This window comes from Alligator sinensis, unplaced genomic scaffold (assembly GCF_000455745.1).
Source record: "Alligator sinensis unplaced genomic scaffold, ASM45574v1 scaffold50_1, whole genome shotgun sequence".
In the NCBI taxonomy this organism is placed as follows: domain Eukaryota; kingdom Metazoa; phylum Chordata; order Crocodylia; family Alligatoridae; genus Alligator; species Alligator sinensis.
This window is the reverse complement of record NW_005842059.1, coordinates 450,766-468,878: the sequence shown is the minus strand read 5'-3', so window position 1 is coordinate 468,878 and position 18,113 is coordinate 450,766. Positions and strand designations below refer to the sequence as shown.

Below are 18,113 nucleotides of genomic sequence, written 5' to 3'. Positions count from 1 at the left end.
ATTCAGATTACATGCATACACATGTGTACTCAAGTATCATAACATTAGGAAAAATAGGGGGAAAATATAGCAGGTTCCCATTGCTCCCAATAAAACTGTTCCCTGTGATATGCAAATGAATGTTTCCATATTATGTGTTCTTTGGCTGGAGTATTATTTGGGATGTGTCCTAACTATATCACATTATACAAAAATGTTACCTTTTCTTGTTAGGACTGAACAGAGCAATATCCATGGCTTGTGTACAGCATAAACCAAGCAATGGCATATGGGACTCCCTCCACTGGCTGAACAGAGCCGTCCCATACATACAGCAGTGCTGATAGCAGCAGCATCTGCCCTGCTCCCACCTAAGTATTAGCACAAGTCCCCTTGACTTTAGGGGGAAGCAGGATCTGACTCCAGATCCCCAGTGTTTGGAAACTGAGTGGGGGGGGGAATAAAACCACCATCTGCAAAAAAGCCAGACCTCTGTGCATTGCGGTGGGAACTCTCGATCAGGGGAGAAAGGAAGCGACGTACTGGGCAGAACTGCTCCCTGTAAAACAGCTGCCTGCAAATGGGAAAGAGAGCCGCCTTTTCTTTCGAAGCATTTCAATTTATTTTTAAAGTGTTTTTAGTTGAGTGGAAACTTCTTGTCCTTTCTGGATATTATAAACCTCCCTCATAAATCTGGTCTCCTTTAAAGGCAAACCTTCCTCTAAAGGTCACTAGTGGCCAGCTTGAACAGCAGATTTATAAACCTCTTGCAAAAACGTGTTCCTTAGAAAACCCTTCAGTCATGAACCCTGCAGCTGCAGGCTTGTCAGGTCTCATAAACTAAGGCAGGCAATGACCCCGTACACCTGGCCCGCACTCAGACAGGAGCTCTCTGTGGACGCTGAAGGTCTCGGAGGATTCAGCACGGGGCCCTCTCCCTGCAAGTAGGGAGCATCACGGTGAAAAAAGTGTTGCCTGAACATGGGGCACTTTTACACGTGTTCTGGGGCCAGAGGGGTAGCACTTTAATTAGCGTGACTCTGAGAGCTGCTCTAATTAAAGTGCCACTGTGTTTTGTGTATTAGCATCCCTGTGCTTAAAAATGGCATTGGGGGCGCTTGAACTAAAGCTCATTCAATGAGCTCAGAAACACCTGGATGCTTATCTTGCTGGGGTGATCTGACTCCAGCTGACTTCCTGCCTCTTGGGCAGGGGGCTGGACCCGATGGTCTTGCAAGGTCCCGTCCAGCTCTAATGTCTAGGAAATCTATTTAGATCAAGTGCCCCTGCCACCACTGGTGATGCATACGGGGTGCGCGCAGGTGCACATGCACCCCCTGCAAAAAGTGCCGCTAACATTGCCAGCGGTGCCTGTGGGCAGTCACTGCTCGACACCCCCCACCGCTGCCGGCGGTGTCTGCGGGTGATCCAGCCTCCGGGGGCATGCGGCGTTCATGCCCGCCACCATTTTTAAGCACGGGACGTTGATACATGAGACACAGGAGGCCGCTGGAGTGTGGCAATTCCCACAATATGGGATTAATTGATGTGCTGGAATTGCAGCGTGTTGGAGCAGCCTCCGCGCTCGTGTGTAGGCACCCAGGATGCCTGGACCACTTTGTGTTGATAATTGTGAGGCGCTATTCACAAGAATTAGCATTTACCCCCAAAGCTGGATAATCCCACTGGACCCTCCAAAAGGGGCCATTCCCAAAGCAGTCACGTTGTGCAACCTCATTCCTGGGACTTGGCTAAGGAGATGTGGAGTCTCCTAGGGGGATGGCTTCCACCACCATTTGTCCTTACACTACAAAGACAAGTGCTGTGGGCACAGTGATGGCACTAGCTACCAGGCAGGGCTGAGCCTCGACAAACCGGCTGAAACTGGGTGGCCTGGCACTGCTATTTTGGTAGTTTGGTGTTCACCCAAGGAAGGGCGAGACTCTTGTGAACACACAGGAATTAACACACTATTCTTGTAAAAAGGACCTTGGGACCTTTACCGGATGTGAAGCTGCTGGTGGTTAGCACCTCTCAAAAGCACGGTACCTCCGTGGCACAACTGGAGGTGCAATCACAGCACATGTAGACGCACCTGTTCCTGCTTTTATCTCACACACTTGGGCACCTCTGTCAGGGAAACTGTGGCGATATGGCTTGTGATACATCTAGCACATCAAGGGCCTGAGGCAGCTTGTGCTGAAATCTGTGCTACAGCACCCCCCGCTACTGGTTTCAGACAGCAGCCTGGGGGCCTAGTGGAGATCTAACGTCACAAAGGTTATCCTACACAGGGTACGTGAGCTGGCTCAAGTAAAGTTAGTGTAGGCTTGCCTATACATGCTCCTGTTATACGCCTGCCTGCAGCATACACAGACCCTGAATGGCCCCTCCAGAGACACCTTGCAGGGGAAGAGGAGGAAGGAAGAGCCATCACAGACATCTGCAAGGTGTAGGCAGGCTGAGCAGACATGCATATGCTGTGTGCTGCTCCCCTGGGATTTAGACAGGCTGTCTAACCACTCGGGGACAAACTCCCCCCCAGGAACAGGACTGCACGTGGCTGTCCTTGGTGTGCATGTATCCTGCCCTCAACCTGAAGGATGCTGAAAGGGACTGGGGACCCAGCAACAGGCAAACCCGCACACTCAGTGCCGCACAGCTTGCCAGGAGGTGAAGCGTTGCAAAAGTGGCTCATCCCACAACAGCAAATCTGTTCATTATTAAAAGATGTGCCCCTTTTGGGAAAAAAAAAATGCAATGAAATGTACTCTCCTTCCATCCCCCTGGAGTGATTTGCTAGGATGCGCCTACGCAAGGGTGTGCAGGCTCCAGCACAGGGTTGCGTAGCACAGACCGCTGCTTTGTTTGGTTTGCAGTCTGTACAGAATGTAAAATGTGCTTTACTTCCCTCGGGGAGCTGCTGAGCTGGAAAGCACAAGCTACAGATAAGCCTCCTCAAGAAGAACATTGCACATAATCTTTACATCAAGTCATGAGCAAGCCCCTGGGAGGGGTTGATCACTTCACCTTCCTTCAGCTGCAGGTTAAAACAAAAAGGTGGTGCAACGGCACCCTGGCACTGACAGCCCCATTTATGGCAACCGTTCTTGATGTTGTGCCCAGGAGCACAAAGCAGCCTTTTATCCAGCAATGCCTTTCAAAAGAGGTGATCTCTGGACAGCCCCCGCAAGTCTAAGACGTGCCACATAACCTGCTGTATCACAGGGACGTCCGTAGAGGTGGGCCTGGCTTCCTTAAAACAATGTCAAAAACTAACACACTGGTTTTCCTTTGGACTGGACCTACACTATCCACCTGCAATCTCTCCAAAGGAGATGCCTGCAGCAGGGATCCAGAACACAAATAGGAAGGGAAAAATTAGTCTGCATCCAATTGCTTCCGGAGATACCGTTTTGCGAAGGGTTGATACCATCTGGCTATTACTGGATAACTCCCTGGCCACAGAAACCAAATTTTGGTCACTGTGATGTCCCTCTCCATGTGGCCTGCTTAAGGAGCCACGTGAACCAACTTCATGGCAACCTGCTACAAATATTCGGGACGGCTGTTTTCATCTGGCCCTTCTCCCCCCTGGTTTGCTTGGCTTTCCCCAACAAACTTCTCATGGATTTCAGACTAAATTAGCCTATTCTTTCCTGCCTAATTGCTGTTAAGACATCACAGTTGCCCACCACATCACATCACTTGTTGCCTGTGGGTAAATCTAGGGTTTGAACTGACTTGTTTCATCCTGAAGGATGGTGTTACAATTAGCCCAGAAAAAGAGCTAACCAGAGCCAGGCTCTCAGCTACTCTACTGATTCAGGATTATGGGGTTGTTGCAAAGACTGGCAAAAGGCTTTCAATTAAGATCATTTTACCTTGGCCTTTTTTGCAGCCTTTGAAACAGAGCTCTGTGTCCTTCACTTACCAAGCACCACCAGCTCCTCCATATAGGCCCCCAAATGGCTCCTTACTGAGTATCTTCCTTCATCCTGCAAACTTACCCTCTCCAAAGAGTAATTTAGGAGTTAAATGTCCACCTGATTTCCTCCTTGCCTTCATTGCTTGAGCAAGCTGAGCCTGTGACTAGATGGAGGCAATGTATATAATAGGCATGATAACACATATGCAGGGACTTTCTTCCTCCTGGCTCTTGCCTTCCAGAATGTATTAGTCTATCTGGATCAAAGACAAACTCTCTTTCATGCATTTCTAAACCGCCCATCACCGTGACATCTATGTGCCCTGGAGAGGGGCAAGTTTCCTAACAATCAACTCAAACCCTACCGGATCAAATTCTGGACGCCTCCAACAGTTTTCTATCATGAATTATGGGGAAGCTTCTAAATACAGATGGTTTTATTCCGCCCCTCCAAGTGGCAGGCAGGAGGACAACGCATTGCCACCAAACGCAGAGGTGTTAGTTTGTGCAGGGAAGCGTCTTGCAGTGACTGACTGGCAATGACTCTTGGGTGTCACTATTTTTGGAACATGCTGGGTGTGTAATTATCTGGCCAGGCTTCCCCTCTGAGGGCAGGATTATTCACCAGGGCAGAACTAAAATGAAATCTAGCCATGGAGTAAGTGGATCTGCTCACAGTACTTTAGAAACTGAGCCCGGTATTGTATTACTGCATTTATTGCAAGACTGGCCACGGTCCGTGGGGGCTGGAAAATATTAGAACTATATTGGCTTTCAGTTTCAGACTATTGAAAAAGAAAACCCCCAAAAAATCGCAACAGCTCTGCACCAGCCTCTCTATTTTTTATTGGAGGTTGAACAGTAACAAGTAGGAGAACTTACCCCTTCCCTAAGCTTATATTGTGGCTGCTCTTTTAGGCACACGTCTGCATCCAGCAGAACTTCCAATCCTTGGCCAAATACACACAAAGCTAGACTGGAGTTCAAACTGGGCCACAAACTACTATCAATGAACTGAGTCAATGTGCTAAACCAGCAAGGGGCCGACCCATTTGGCGGGCATGCCACCAATTAAGCCTCATGCCCTCCCCAAGTGCCGACCCCCTTCCCGCACCTGATCTGCCGCTCTGTTTTTTGCTCTGTGCCCTAGCTGCCATTGACCTGCCTGACCATACCCTGATCTGCCACGTGCTGCGCACTTGTGGCATGCATGCTGCAGGTTGGCCACCCCTGTGCTACACTGCAGAGTCTAAACTGAAGGGGTGTTTGGGCTAGCCCACAATGCAGTGTCACTAACGGGCACTGATTTTATTGAGGAAGGAGGGGTGTCTGTGGGCATGGGGGTCTGTCCATGTGGACCTGGTTGCAGGTTTTAGGTGCAAGTTTTGTAACTGAATGGTAATGCAGGGTGGCTGACCCTGCATAGAACATATCCCTACATCTTATATGATTCCCAGCAGTGATGTCCTCCCAGGCAAAGAGCTGGCTGGAGGGCAGTGTGGTGGCAGGATGGTTCTTTCATAATTATACTAAACACCACTGAAAGGACTCACATGATTGATCTGACCCAGCTTCCTACCCCACCGGCCTTGAAGAGCTGAGGACATCCTGAAAAGCATGGCTCTGGCTGCCCTGACACCAGTCATCCCATCCTATTCCATCCTGCCCCACCGCCTAAATGTGGGAATCCTTTAAAGCATCACAGTCTTTACCAAGCCAACCCCCATGAGCCAGAACCAGCGCCCTGGTGCAGCTTGAGGATCACAGAGCAATCAGACTGGCAGCTGCATGACACTATGGCATTACATGCTGGACAGCAAATAGCCACGCTGGCTGTGGACCCTGGACCTGGTACACTATATACCCGTGGTAGGGGAAAGATAATCTGCTAACCTGGCAGCAGGAGTCTGAAGCAGAGGGGGAAACGATGCTCAGATCTTTCCAACCGATGGAAGGTGCAAAGCAGCGAGTGAGAATGGGCACACAGAGATGGCAGCTGAGCACACAGTCACACCAAAAACCACAAACACCGCTGTGTGGATGGGCATGCGTGCGTGTGTCAGAGAAATCCACAGCGACTTCTGTGCGCAGCAGAGATGGGAATCGAGGGGCCTGGAACGCAGTCCGGTATCAGCGTCACCCCGCAGAGGCTGGATACACACCGCGGCAGCCGGGGTTTTAAATGGCCAGACACACGCTGGCAGAGGTGACAGCTCATCAAAGTTATGGCCCAGCGAACGCTGCGTGCTTTCACCTAATCTATTCCCCCTCTGCAGTAACCTTGATTTGCACTCGACAGCAGCAGGACAGGCTGAGACCTGCTTACTGGCGACTTCTGTTTTTCAGCAGTGAACTCCCCGAAGCCATCCCGCTCCCCAGCAACGGGCACCGTGACAAGCGTGAATGGCTGCAATGGCAGACTACGTGCCAGATGCTGGGCTGGTGTAATTCGGCATTGCACCATGGATGTCAGTGGGATAACGCCAATTTATACCAGCACAGCATCTGCTCCTGATGCTTTGAAATGAGGCTGTTTTTATATCTGCCCCTGTACGTATCACAGACTAGGCTTTTTCTGCCTGCAAGAAATACTGCAAAGGTCATTTCACTGCCTCCTGAAAGGGGTGGGCACCTTTGGCAAGTGGCAGAGAAAAAGAGTGAGAGTCATTTCGCATGTTAATTTATTCCCAGTGGCCAGTGAGGAATTATTATCTGCCCAAGTGGAAAAGCTCAGTTATTGTCTGAACCGTACCCCGCTGTTTAGACCAGGAGAATGAATGAAATCCAGAGCTTACCGATAAATGATGCCTTTCTCGTGGAGGAACATGAGGGCCGAAATAATTTCTGCACCGTAGAACTGGGCACGAGCTTCATCGAAGCGACGCGACTTCTGAATATGGAACATCAAGTCCCCACCGTTCACAAACTCCATGACAAAAAACAGGCGGTCCTTTGCACGCACAAACACAACAGAGATGAACAGCGTTAATCAGATCCTCCTCTCCCAGGCAGGGAGCAATTCAAATCAAAACCCTTCTTGCCCAAACAAAAACAGAAGAAATAGCAAGAGATGTTTTAAAATCTGGTCTTTCCCAAAAAACCCCCCAAACCCCAACCCTTGTTTGGTAATGAAAGCAACCCTGGTTTGTATTTGGATTGGGAATATCAGGCCCGGAGTTACTGAACTATCCTAGAGAATTTAACAGGCAGTGAGAGGCTTTCTATAGGTGTTTTGGAGCAGTCATTAATCTGATTTTAACAGAGAATTTATATCCCTTTTATATAACTGCACAGACAGTTACAAAACTTCAGTCTAATCTCTACTAAGTGCTGCAGCTTTTTGGGGGTTGAATCTTCTTAAAACGTCTGTAGCACTCTATTCATGGTCTCCCTCCTATATTCTATAGGGCTTTTACATACGGGTACATGTATATATTACGTAGTCACGGTTCTTTGGGTGAATCTGATATCTTTTATTAGGCCAACGAAATAGTTGGAGAACAATTTTTAAGCAAGCTTTCGGATTCAAAAACCCTTCATCAGGCTAAGGAAGTTTCAGCAGTTGGTGTGTGCTCTTCTACCCCTATATTATGTAGTAGCAGTAATAGCAAAAATACATGCCGCAATACTTTCAGTTCTAGGACTTCCAAAATCACCACCCCGGAAACAGATACTAGGTTTGCAAATGTAACTTGGCTGCTTTTTGACCAGATTGCTCACTTTATCATTTCCAAACAGAGTTTGTAACAATGACAATAATGAAGTCGCATCTCCTGGAACCACTCCCAGAGAATTTTTACTGCCTTACAACATGGGATCCCTGCGGTTCACCAACGTGGAAACTGGCTTCAAAACTTCGACATGGCAAGACTTTCACATATTCCCGATTAATCTACAGAACCTCATTTGATGCAGAAACTGATGAAGAGAGCAAACAGTAAAAGCTTCTGATGTGTGAAGGGGCAATCTCTAAGACCTTGTAGTTAATGAGCTGAGCTTCACTGAACAGCTGCTGTTCTCGGGGCTCTTTTTTCTTCCCTGCAAGGGTCCATCCGTGCTCAGTAAGCTGTTGAGCCTGCAGATTCGGCAGCTGGGTCTCCAGCTAAGCGATCCAGATGCACAAATTCAGGTTGCGAACGTGCACAATTGGTGCAGGCTCAGCCTTTTTTGGACACACTCCAGCGTACACATGAAAAACTGGCTATGAAAATAAACCAGAGGCTTGGGAAAGGCCAGCTCAAAATTCACCCTGACCATTCAACGTTATTATGTGTCATTTGCTGAATTGCTTCACTTCTGCCATCTTCATCCCGAACTGCAGAACAGAGCAGGCCGGGAAGGTGAACAAAAGACTAGCCTGAGAAAGCCTAGTAACCTCCTGGTGCTTTCCGGCTTTGCTCTTCACCAAATCCTCGTCCTTGCCTGTGCACTTATCACCCAGAAGAGGGGTGTCCAACTTCAGAGTGGCTGGGGGCCACCCCGGGCAGGCTGCACACCCTCTGGCCTGCACAGCTCATGGGTCCCCTGCCGTCCCCCCAGCCCACCTGGCTGGGCCATGCCACACAGGGGCCCTGAACCCTGGGATCCCTGGAGCCCATAGCCGCTACCATTGCCATCATGGGGATTCATCAAACAGCTCCTAGAGGTGATGGGACCTTTTTAGCTGTCTCCAGATGCAACAGAGCCGAGATAGCTGCACCCCTACAACCTGCAGTGTAAAAATACCGAGGGGAAGCATTTAGGTGTAGCGTTAAGGCTGTCTGAAATCCAAGGCCTCACTGGTTTGCCCTTCCCTTAACTACGGGGACATCCACGCTGCACCCCACGCAGCAGCATGGCGTGCACACCAGCTTAAGTAGTGGCAGCAGCACTGGGGACTCTTTTGGGTGGCTTGTCCTCTCTGAGGCCGCTGCTACTATGCCTCCACTTAGGTTGTTATCAGTGGGTTTTGTCACACGTTACACTTAGCACGTGTTAACAGCACTCAAAACACCAGTGCCCATGTGTGTAAGCAGTAAAACACATGCTAAGTGCCACAGCTGCATTGCTACTTAGCGTATTGTTGCAAAGTTAGTGCTTTACGCGGGGGCATCTCTAGATGGTCTGTAGTAACACGTGTTCGGTTACTGTGGGGTTGCGCCACGCAGATAACAGCTGCGTGTCGGCCCCAACCTTAGGATCCTGGTAGAGATGGTTCAAGACTTTGGTGAAGGCTGGGACCGATACCGCACAGCCAGTCCCAACCTTGTCCAGATCGTAGGAAGCATTACCATGCAACCGCTCAAAACACTGACTTCTGGTAATGCTTACAATGTGCTGCATAAAATATGCATCGTGCGTCCCAGGCAACACGGCCCTAAGATGGCCTGACTAAATCTAGCTGTGATCTGTCTGCCAGGGCGGCAATCATACTGGCAAGTGCAGTCTTGTGTCTTGCCAGTCATACCCAAGCTGACGTCCCTCTTCTTCCCCTTTGTCTCTCCCACTTTCTCTTTCTTCTGATCTCTGTGCACACACGCAACCAAGCTGCACTACAGCCAACCTCTCCGCCCGTGTCCTGCTTTAAAATTACACTCTCGGATACACCCTGCAGGAAGCCCTTTACTTCACTAGCAACTTATTGGTAGGATGGTCATGTTTTCAGAAACTCAAATTGGGATGCTCCACTCCCTCCTGTTCCCACATGCTCAGCTGTCTCTGAGCTCTGGTCTGAGCTGAGCGTGCCAGAGAGCAGGGGAGGTGGAGAACCAGCAACCCCTTCTCGTGCCCTCTCGCCCTCTCTCATTGCATTTTCACTGGGAGAGAAAAAAAAAAGGCAAATCTGATCAAACCAAGGGGACGCCCAGGACAAGTGTTTAAAATGGGACTGTCCTGATGGAAATGAGCTGTATGGAGGGTAGGGGTTCTTATCGGTGGGTCTGATGGGCCACCATGCAGAAGGTGGAGTGCACACCCAGCCCCTCTGCAATCCAGCCATTACACCTTCCCTGCCCCCCCCCTTCAGCATATAACATCAAAACAAACCGTTCAACCACATCACCGTCACAATGGGGTTCGGTATGCATGTCTGAAGGCACTAGGCCATCTGCTTTTTCCTGAAATCCAGCTTTTAAAACAAAAATGGAAACCAATCCCTAACCATTTTAATTCATGTGTCCTGCTTCCTAAATCCCAAGCTTCTCTTCTGTGGCACCCTTGTGGGACACACCTCACATGCTTCGGGCCTGCTAGCACAGATTTTCACACTGCTGATCCTTGCTCTCATATTGCATGCTTTGACAGGCACTGAAGCCACCAATGCCAAAGTCTTCCACTTCGGAAGGAATAACCAAATGCACCAAAATAAAACTGGGAGAGACTGGCTAGGCTGCAATACTGCAGAAAAGGACCTGGGCATTATAGTGGACCACAAGCTGAATATAAGCCAAAGTGTACTGCTGTTGCAACAAAAGCCAACAGCAGCAGGAAGGCATTAACAGGAGTTTCACATACAGGTCGGGGGAAGTGATTCTTCCACCCTTAATTCAGCATTGATGGGATTTCACTCCAGAAGTACTCTGTCCGATTTTTGGGTGCTTCACTTCAAGACAGACATGGATGGACAAACTGCAAAGACAAGAAGAGCCACATAAGTGACTCGAGGTTTTGAAAACTTCATTTACAAGGAAAAGTTGCTTATTTAGTCTGAAAAAGGAAAGCCCGAGAGGAGATTTGATAACAGCCTTCCAAAAGCACGGTTATAAAGAGGATGGGGATCACCTGTTCTCTGGGTGCACTGGGGATTACCCATCTGAAGTCTTTGCTTTTCATTTTCTCCACCTAATTGCCCAGTTTGTGAACATTTAGCAGCCCTTTCTGCCTCCCGTGATCCCAGAGCGCTCAGCACAGATCAGAGCAGCCTTGGGCTAGCTGGGGAATAACTGCTGCTTCACATTGAGCTGTGCTTCTCAGAAACGTGTCCCTGACCTGTCATCTCTGTCCGATGCTGGCATTCAAAAGAAACAGAGAGGGCTGGAGTCAACAGGAAGCTGTGACGTTAAAGCCTGTGCAGCAACAGTAGCCACATTGGGAAATCACGTTGCCTCATTTCTGGCCTGAGATCAAGCTGCACAGCGAATGGTTACTGTAAATTAAAGAAGTCTTCTCATCAAATAAAGACAGCGAAGGCAGGTCAGAAGGGTTCGTTCTGGTGCTGGCCGGGGTCCAGGCTTTACCGCCAGAGCTTCAGAGGAAGGAGAATGGGGATGTTTGCCTTCTCCCCCAGCGCTGCGTCTTGCTTATCTAGATTGCAGGAGCCAAGAGTCCTGTCCCCTCCTAGCACCACCGCCATCTCAGGTCATCCGGGTCAGAGACTGAGCAAACTCCATCCTAAAACTAATGCACAGGTTGGTCCGTTCTACAACCTCACTCCTCCCATGGTTAGAAATGTTATTCTGATGTCTAAGCGAGTGTTATCCATGCATTGATCTGTACCATGTCTATCCTTCATATTCTTGAGCTCTTTTCCCTCTCTGTCACTGAATATTTACCCCACCCTAAATACAGACTCCAGGTGTATCCCCTCTTGGCCTGGGTTTGGCTAGGTGGGGAAACAAGCCAAACCTATAGATGAGCCCTCTGTTCTGCCTATTCTAGCAGCTTTTCTCAAGAGAAAATGGGTTTCCAGGGGCCAGAGCCAGCCAAACCAGAACAATTTGCAGTAGCTGATTAAAACTTCTGAGGTTAGGACTGGAGGAGACTCAGGAAGGAAAATGGTTGCTGATTTTATATGCCTATCTGGGGCACTGAAGACCCCAGGCTGGAAGGAAAAGCCCTTTGCTTGTGTGCATCATTTGCAAGTGCCCAGTACAGAACTGCAGGGGAGAGATCCTGGCATGTACTGGGACCTACAGACATGCAAGACTATTACAGTGAAAGTCAGCCAGAAACTAGCAACCTCTTCCTACAACACTCTGCTTGTGCTACAAGAAAAACAAAACAAAACACCTTTTGCTGTTCACAACCAGGATGGAAAGCCAAAGGTGCAAACATGTGGAGAAAAAATGTGGAGAAAAATTCTTTTTTGGGGAGAACCAAAACAGAATTACTTGTCTTTTTGGTAGCCTGCCTGGAGAAGTCCTGTCAACACTGCTTTCTCCCTGCAAACTGAAAGCCTCGGAGATGGGTTGCTAGAGCATATGAACCCCAGCTCTCTGCCTCCTCAACCCCAACCCAATGAGCCAGGCTGCAGAGGTGATGGAGACCCCAGGTGCTCAGGCAGCCCCCTAGCCTCCTGCGGGGAGATAGACGGGCCGAGCACCCCAGCTTCCTGCCTTCCCTACGGACCCAGCTGCTTGGGGAGGCAGAGAGCCAGGCAGGTGGAAAACCAGGACATTAAAGCTTCATCCAGATGGGCAGTTAGAAAGCTGTCTCTTCAATTTTCCCAAAATCAAAACATTTTAGGCAAAAATAGAGATTTTCCTGGCAAAAATTTCAACTTGCAGAAAAGGGCAATGTCCACGGGAAGAAACAGGTTGCAGCTAGCTCTGCTTACAACAAAACACCACTGTAACTCTGCTGTGTCCATGCACACAGTGTTCCCAAGCTGTGGGAGATCAGCACCATGCCACCGAGCTGCAGGAGGTAGCTTGTCTGGCATAGGTTTCTGGTGCAGATTCATCAGCCTCAGTATGACATCTTCCTACCAAGCAAATGGGTCCAAGTGCCCCAATGCAGACCTGGAAGAAAACCTGCTTCAGGAAGAGGTGGTGTGCTGGAGGCAGAGGGAGGGATGTGTGAGGGCAAGGACTCATCACACAAGCCAGCAGATGTCTTGGGCACTGGGGATAGGGGATGCACAGCCATCCCAGGGATGCCACCATGACTTAGACCTGGGGCCTAGCTAAGTTATCCTGGGGGCCTCTGCAAGCTACAGGGCAGCTCAGGGCTGGAAGGGAGCAAAGGCAGTCCACGGCAGCATTCCCAAGCTGTGAATTTGGTGCAGTATCTCTGAGAGCGTGTTCAACACGGTGTCCCCAGTGATCCCAGCTGGGGAAGGCTGTTCTCAAACACACCCTGCTCACCCTCACCCAAGCCAAACCCAGCCATGAGATGCAGCAGTTGTGCCGAGGGTGCCCCCTCTGCCACATTCACTTGTGCCAGAGACGGAGAGCTTGTGAGTAGCACCGGGGGCCACCCTGGGAGTAGGGGCTTGGAGGGCATGAGCATGAAGGGCCCTCATCTCCCTACCTGCACTGTTACCCAGATCTCTATCCCGCACGCAGCCCTATCCAGGCAAACATATTCCAGGTTAGTTCCTATGCAGACCCATGAGCTCAATTTTTCTGTTTGAAAAGCAGCTAAATAACACAAGTGAATTTACCCAAGTTTTTCCTTTGGCTTTTTTGTCACCATATAAGGGAACATTTGGAAGAAACCGGCCATTTCAGCTGCAACGTGGCATGAGCCTAATCTGGCCTTTCCAGAAATTCCCCTGGACTACGGGATTCTGCGGCGTTAGCATTTCACCACATGACATTCATTACCAGACAGGCTGGGAGCCTGACCTGAAGGCTGCTGAAGTCAATGGATTCCCTGAGTAAGCACTCAGGCATATCTCAGTTAGAAGTGCTGCAACATGGTATTTAGAAACTTGTTCTCTACCCAGAGGAAGCTCAACCTTAATCTTCACTTCCATCCAGGGTTGCTGCTTAGCTGTGGAATTTTACTAGTTCGTAAAATGGCTGTAGGAGTCGGACAGCTTGCAAAAATACATTGCAATGCCACCTCGAGAACAGTCAGGCTCCTTCCGGTCTCCTATGAGATACCGACTTTTCTTTGGTATGATACTGCTCCCCAGCCCCTCCGTGCAATGCAACCTGCTGGAGACCTTGCTGGAAACAACTGAATAAATAGCAGCCGTCTAAGCATGACACTTTTAACAAACGCTGGCTTCACCCCCAATGCAGTTCTCAACCAGTCATGCCTTGATGCGCTGGGGATTGAGACTGGAAAATGCTGAATAATGGTCAGTTAGATCAATCAGGACTCATAGTAGAGATGATATCTTGTATTAGACCAGCCATCTCTACTATGAGTCCTGATTGCCTTTTCCTCTAGACAACTTGGATACCTGACAGTTAGATCAAGGACATTTCTTTCCCCAACTGAGTTATATGATCAATATTTGCGCCCATAACTGACCGTGATTTTTGGGACTCTCTCCCCATTGCTCCCATCAAACCAGTTCTGAATCCTTCGGCCCTAAGAGTTTTGAACAGTTACAGAGGGCAGGCTGCTCAAAAGGGCAGTGCCGTATTTGGCAGCAGCTCGAAGATCCCCAAAACGGGCTAGCAAAGACAAGAAGTCACCGAAACAATCCTAGAAAAAATGGTTTAACAGCTGGTGTAAATCAGCAGAGTGCTGCAGTGCTGACTACGGTGGAACTACACAAAAAACTCAGGCCTGTTGAACATTTAGCCTCCTGCTTTCAACTTAAGATAACTATATTAATCAGGGCGGGGGGAAAAAAAAATCACTGCCCTCCAACTCCAACCCTTTCATAAGACCTGTCTATGCGCATTAGTTACAGTCCTTAAGTCCAGTCCAAATGATGACAACCGCTGGCTCATGACATGACACAGCTGGCTGCTGCCCACAAGATTCGCAAATGGACTAGGAAAACGCAGCAGGTATTTAAAAAAAAGCTTATTTTTGCAGCTTTATGGACATTTTAGCCACATGCTTCAGTGACTCTGTAAGCATATGCTGGTATCAATGGCATCTCATGCCTAGAAGAAATCAAACTTCAGTAACTGCCCCAAATAGTATTTTGTCCCCTTCAGGGTACTTGGTACAACTAAAACAGGCCTGTGCTGCTAGAAGACCAAAATATCAGAATCGCTAAGGGCTTTCTCTTCCCCCAATATTGTTTTTTTTTTTTTTTTTAAAGGCCTGATGAAAAATTCATGTTTCAGAAATGACAATATAAATTGTGTACAGCAGCTGTTCTTTCCACAACAGCCAAAATTATGCACAATGGCTGTTCTCCACGATGCAAGGACGACTTCCAGGCACTTAGATGAATCTCTCTCAGAGGGCTGCCAGCAATGAATACTTTTCTGAGAAATACAAGTCAGTGACCCGCAGCAAGCACGTTTTTAGCGCTTTCAAGAATGAATTACAGGAGACATGGAAACAACACCAGGAACTGTGAAGTCACCAGCTATGATACCGCTCTATTGTTTTATGCTGCTTAGAGCAGGCACAATGCAAACTGTCCTAAACAATACCGAGAAGGCACGAAAGCATTACTAACAGGATTGCTCGATCGGCGGAGAGAAAGAAATGGGTTCTTACATCTCTCTATGAAGTCCCTCCAGGGTCTCCCAGAATGCAAGCTGGAGAGAGAGAGAGAGAGAGAGAGAGAGAGAGTGTGTGTGTGTGTGTGTGTGTGTGTGTGTGTGTGTGTGTGTGTGTGTGTGTGTGTGTGTGTGTGTGTGTGTGTGTGTGTGTGTGTCTAGACCTCGGTTTTGCACGTATGAATTTGTAGCCAGCTAACTTACCCCTTTTTTTTTTTAACCACTTCACTTAAGCTGTGGTCTTGCATGCTGAAGGAAACTGGGCACGTTTAGGATTCACATCATTTGCATCTGTGCACTAATGTGGCCTTCGAAGCACCACACCCCTTTTAAAGGATGCTAAGACTCCGTGATTAACTCGCGAAACAGTCACAAACCTCTACCCAGCACGCTCACAAAGGGATGAGCTTCATGACTTGTTTGCTCACTTTTAATTTCATTAAAAGCCAATGGGACCCAGGCACTGGGTTAAGCAATGAAGTAAGGTACAACAAGAAAAACCCCTGGGGACCTCTGCCCTCCCCACACAATGCAAATAAAATCTTCCCTCTTGATGTATGCCCCCACCCTTGGTAAACTGGGAAAAATGCCTGGAAGGCTGAAAAGCTCAGGCTAAACTGGGCCTTGAAGGGGACGAGTCAAGGACACAGGACTGACTCTAGACAGGCACCAAGTCTGCCCAGGTAAGCCAGGGCCTTGTATGCCTCTGAGCTGGCTGCAGTTGCCACCGTGACGCACAAGAAAGAAAGGCTCTTTGAAGATCATCAAGACCACACTGTTAACCGTCACATCTCCAAGAGCAGCCAATGGATCTGTGGGCTCGAGAATACGTGCAACTCAAGCATTATGCCCCATTTCCAAAGATGCCAAGCATCTGAAGTGCCTGCAGGGGTTATGGTTGCTCAATCCCTCTGAAACTCCACTCCAACTCTTTCTAGCTGGAGAACCAAAAAACGAAGGCTCCTAAAGCCCTTGAGTACTCTTGGGAAAATGTTGGCCTTCCAGCTCCAAGGGCTGGGTCCGTGCTGACACTTTAAGACCCTAGAAACCAATGCAGAGTACCTCCTCAGCCTAAAAGCATTCCCTTTGCCTCAGTCTGGCTGAGCATCTGCTGGCTTGTTCTCATCAAAGTTTGCATAGAGAGCAGTTGGCACCGAGCCACGCAGTCTTGTTAGGAAATGAGTTCTGCTGGAATCCTCCGTACGGCTCCATATGCCGCAGGCTTCAAAGATTGTCAGGCAAGGCACGATCTTTATAATCATTGAGCCTGGCCCTCTGACCCTACCAACTATGAAACTATAATACAGACCAGAGAAATTCATTCAATTTTCCTTGTATTGAGCACACTAATCTGTGTTTGATGAAAAGTCAGAACGGGTCTAAGGCAGCACCGGTGCTGGGGACTTATGCAATGCATAAAGTAGTATTGCATTTAAAAAAATTGCTGTACAAAACGGATCAGAAAAGCTGGGCCAGTTAGTCACCATGGTGTTTAAAGGATGGCTGTAGCTAACAATATACCGTATTTACTCAAATACAAGAGGAGGTTTCCCCACCTCAAATCGATAGGGGGAAAAGGGCCTCTCGTCTTACATTCACATACAACAAAACTTCATTAAATACACTGAAATGCCATTAACAGGGAGCAGGGCCAGGCTGCTGGCTCCATTGGATGGTAAGTGTGGGGGAGAGGGATTGAGGCCCCCATAGGGAGGGAGCTGGGCAGGCTGGGACTGCTGCCCAGCCACGTGATGCATGGGGCCCCTGTGGGGAGCAGGACAAGGCCACGGGCGGCTCATCACGGGGGAAGGGAGGGTGGAGCTAGCTCCCCCGTATACGCACTCCCAGGGGAGTCAGGGGAAACCTGTGCCCCCCAGATCTGTGTGTGAGGCGGGGGGCAGGCTGCCTGCTGCAGGCTTAGGCTCCTGCCATGCTGCCTTCCCCAGCCCACTGGGTGCAACCTGGTGCTGCAGGGAATAGCGGGGCCGCACACGAAAGCTCCTTGCCACTGCGAGCTCTGTGCTGCCCTGGTGACAAGCAGCAGCAGTGAGCGGCACAACCCTGTGCCGCCACTCCTGCTGCTGCCGCATGTGCAGGGGACACGTCGCCTGAGCCCGCCCCCGCCCCCGCCCTGCGCACAGATCTGGGGGGGCATGGGCCCCCCCTACCCCTGGGTGTGCGTGCAGCGGCAGGGAGTTGGCACCAACGCTGTGGGGTCGAGGGACATGAACAGGGCAAGGGGGCTGTGTTAAGGAGAGTGAGGGGCCTTTCATTTTAATCACAAATTTTGGGGGGTTTATCAGAGAATTTTGATTTTTTAATCAAAGAACTTGCAATTTTTTATCTGGGAAAACCAGATAACTAACAAATGGATCCTTTGTGGGAGGCACCTGGAGGACACGCACATACTGAATGGTGTTGAGCTGTGGGGTCATCAGGGCTTAAAACGCTGCTGCTTTTGCTGAGGCCCAGCCCAATGAACTATATATATGGTAAATCAGGAGCCTCTTGGCTTTGGATTAATGTCATGCCTATTTCATATTATACAGAAGTAGGTGCCAAAGTGCTGCTTAAAAGTGTGTTTTTGGAGTCCCTAAGCTAAAACTTGCACCAGTATCCTAAAAAGGTAAAATGCATCAATTCTGGATGAACCAAGTCTATGGGTGCTATATGCAAATTAGTACAGCCATGTTTAGTTCAAGGTCATTGGTTTCAGATTTGCTTCTCACTTCCATGTGCTTAGGGAGAGCAAAGTCTGACACTGGCAGGAGGGGGAAGAAGTTGGGGGAGACAGAAGACAAGGGCGCTACCTGACCCTCCCAGATTTACTTTCTCTACTGTAGCAGTGGGAGGCGGACAAATTCAAG

At 49.1% G+C, this 18,113-nt stretch overlaps 1 protein-coding gene across 1 annotated transcript in view; it reads right to left on the bottom strand.

The window, feature by feature from the left end:
- The window catches only part of PRKCH (protein kinase C eta), a 174,036-nt gene that overhangs the window by 54,215 nt on the left and 101,708 nt on the right, over positions 1 to 18,113 (bottom strand). The window contains 1 exon segment of the mRNA XM_006023070.3: positions 6,703 to 6,857. Coding sequence (XP_006023132.1) covers positions 6,703 to 6,857 — 155 coding nt within the window.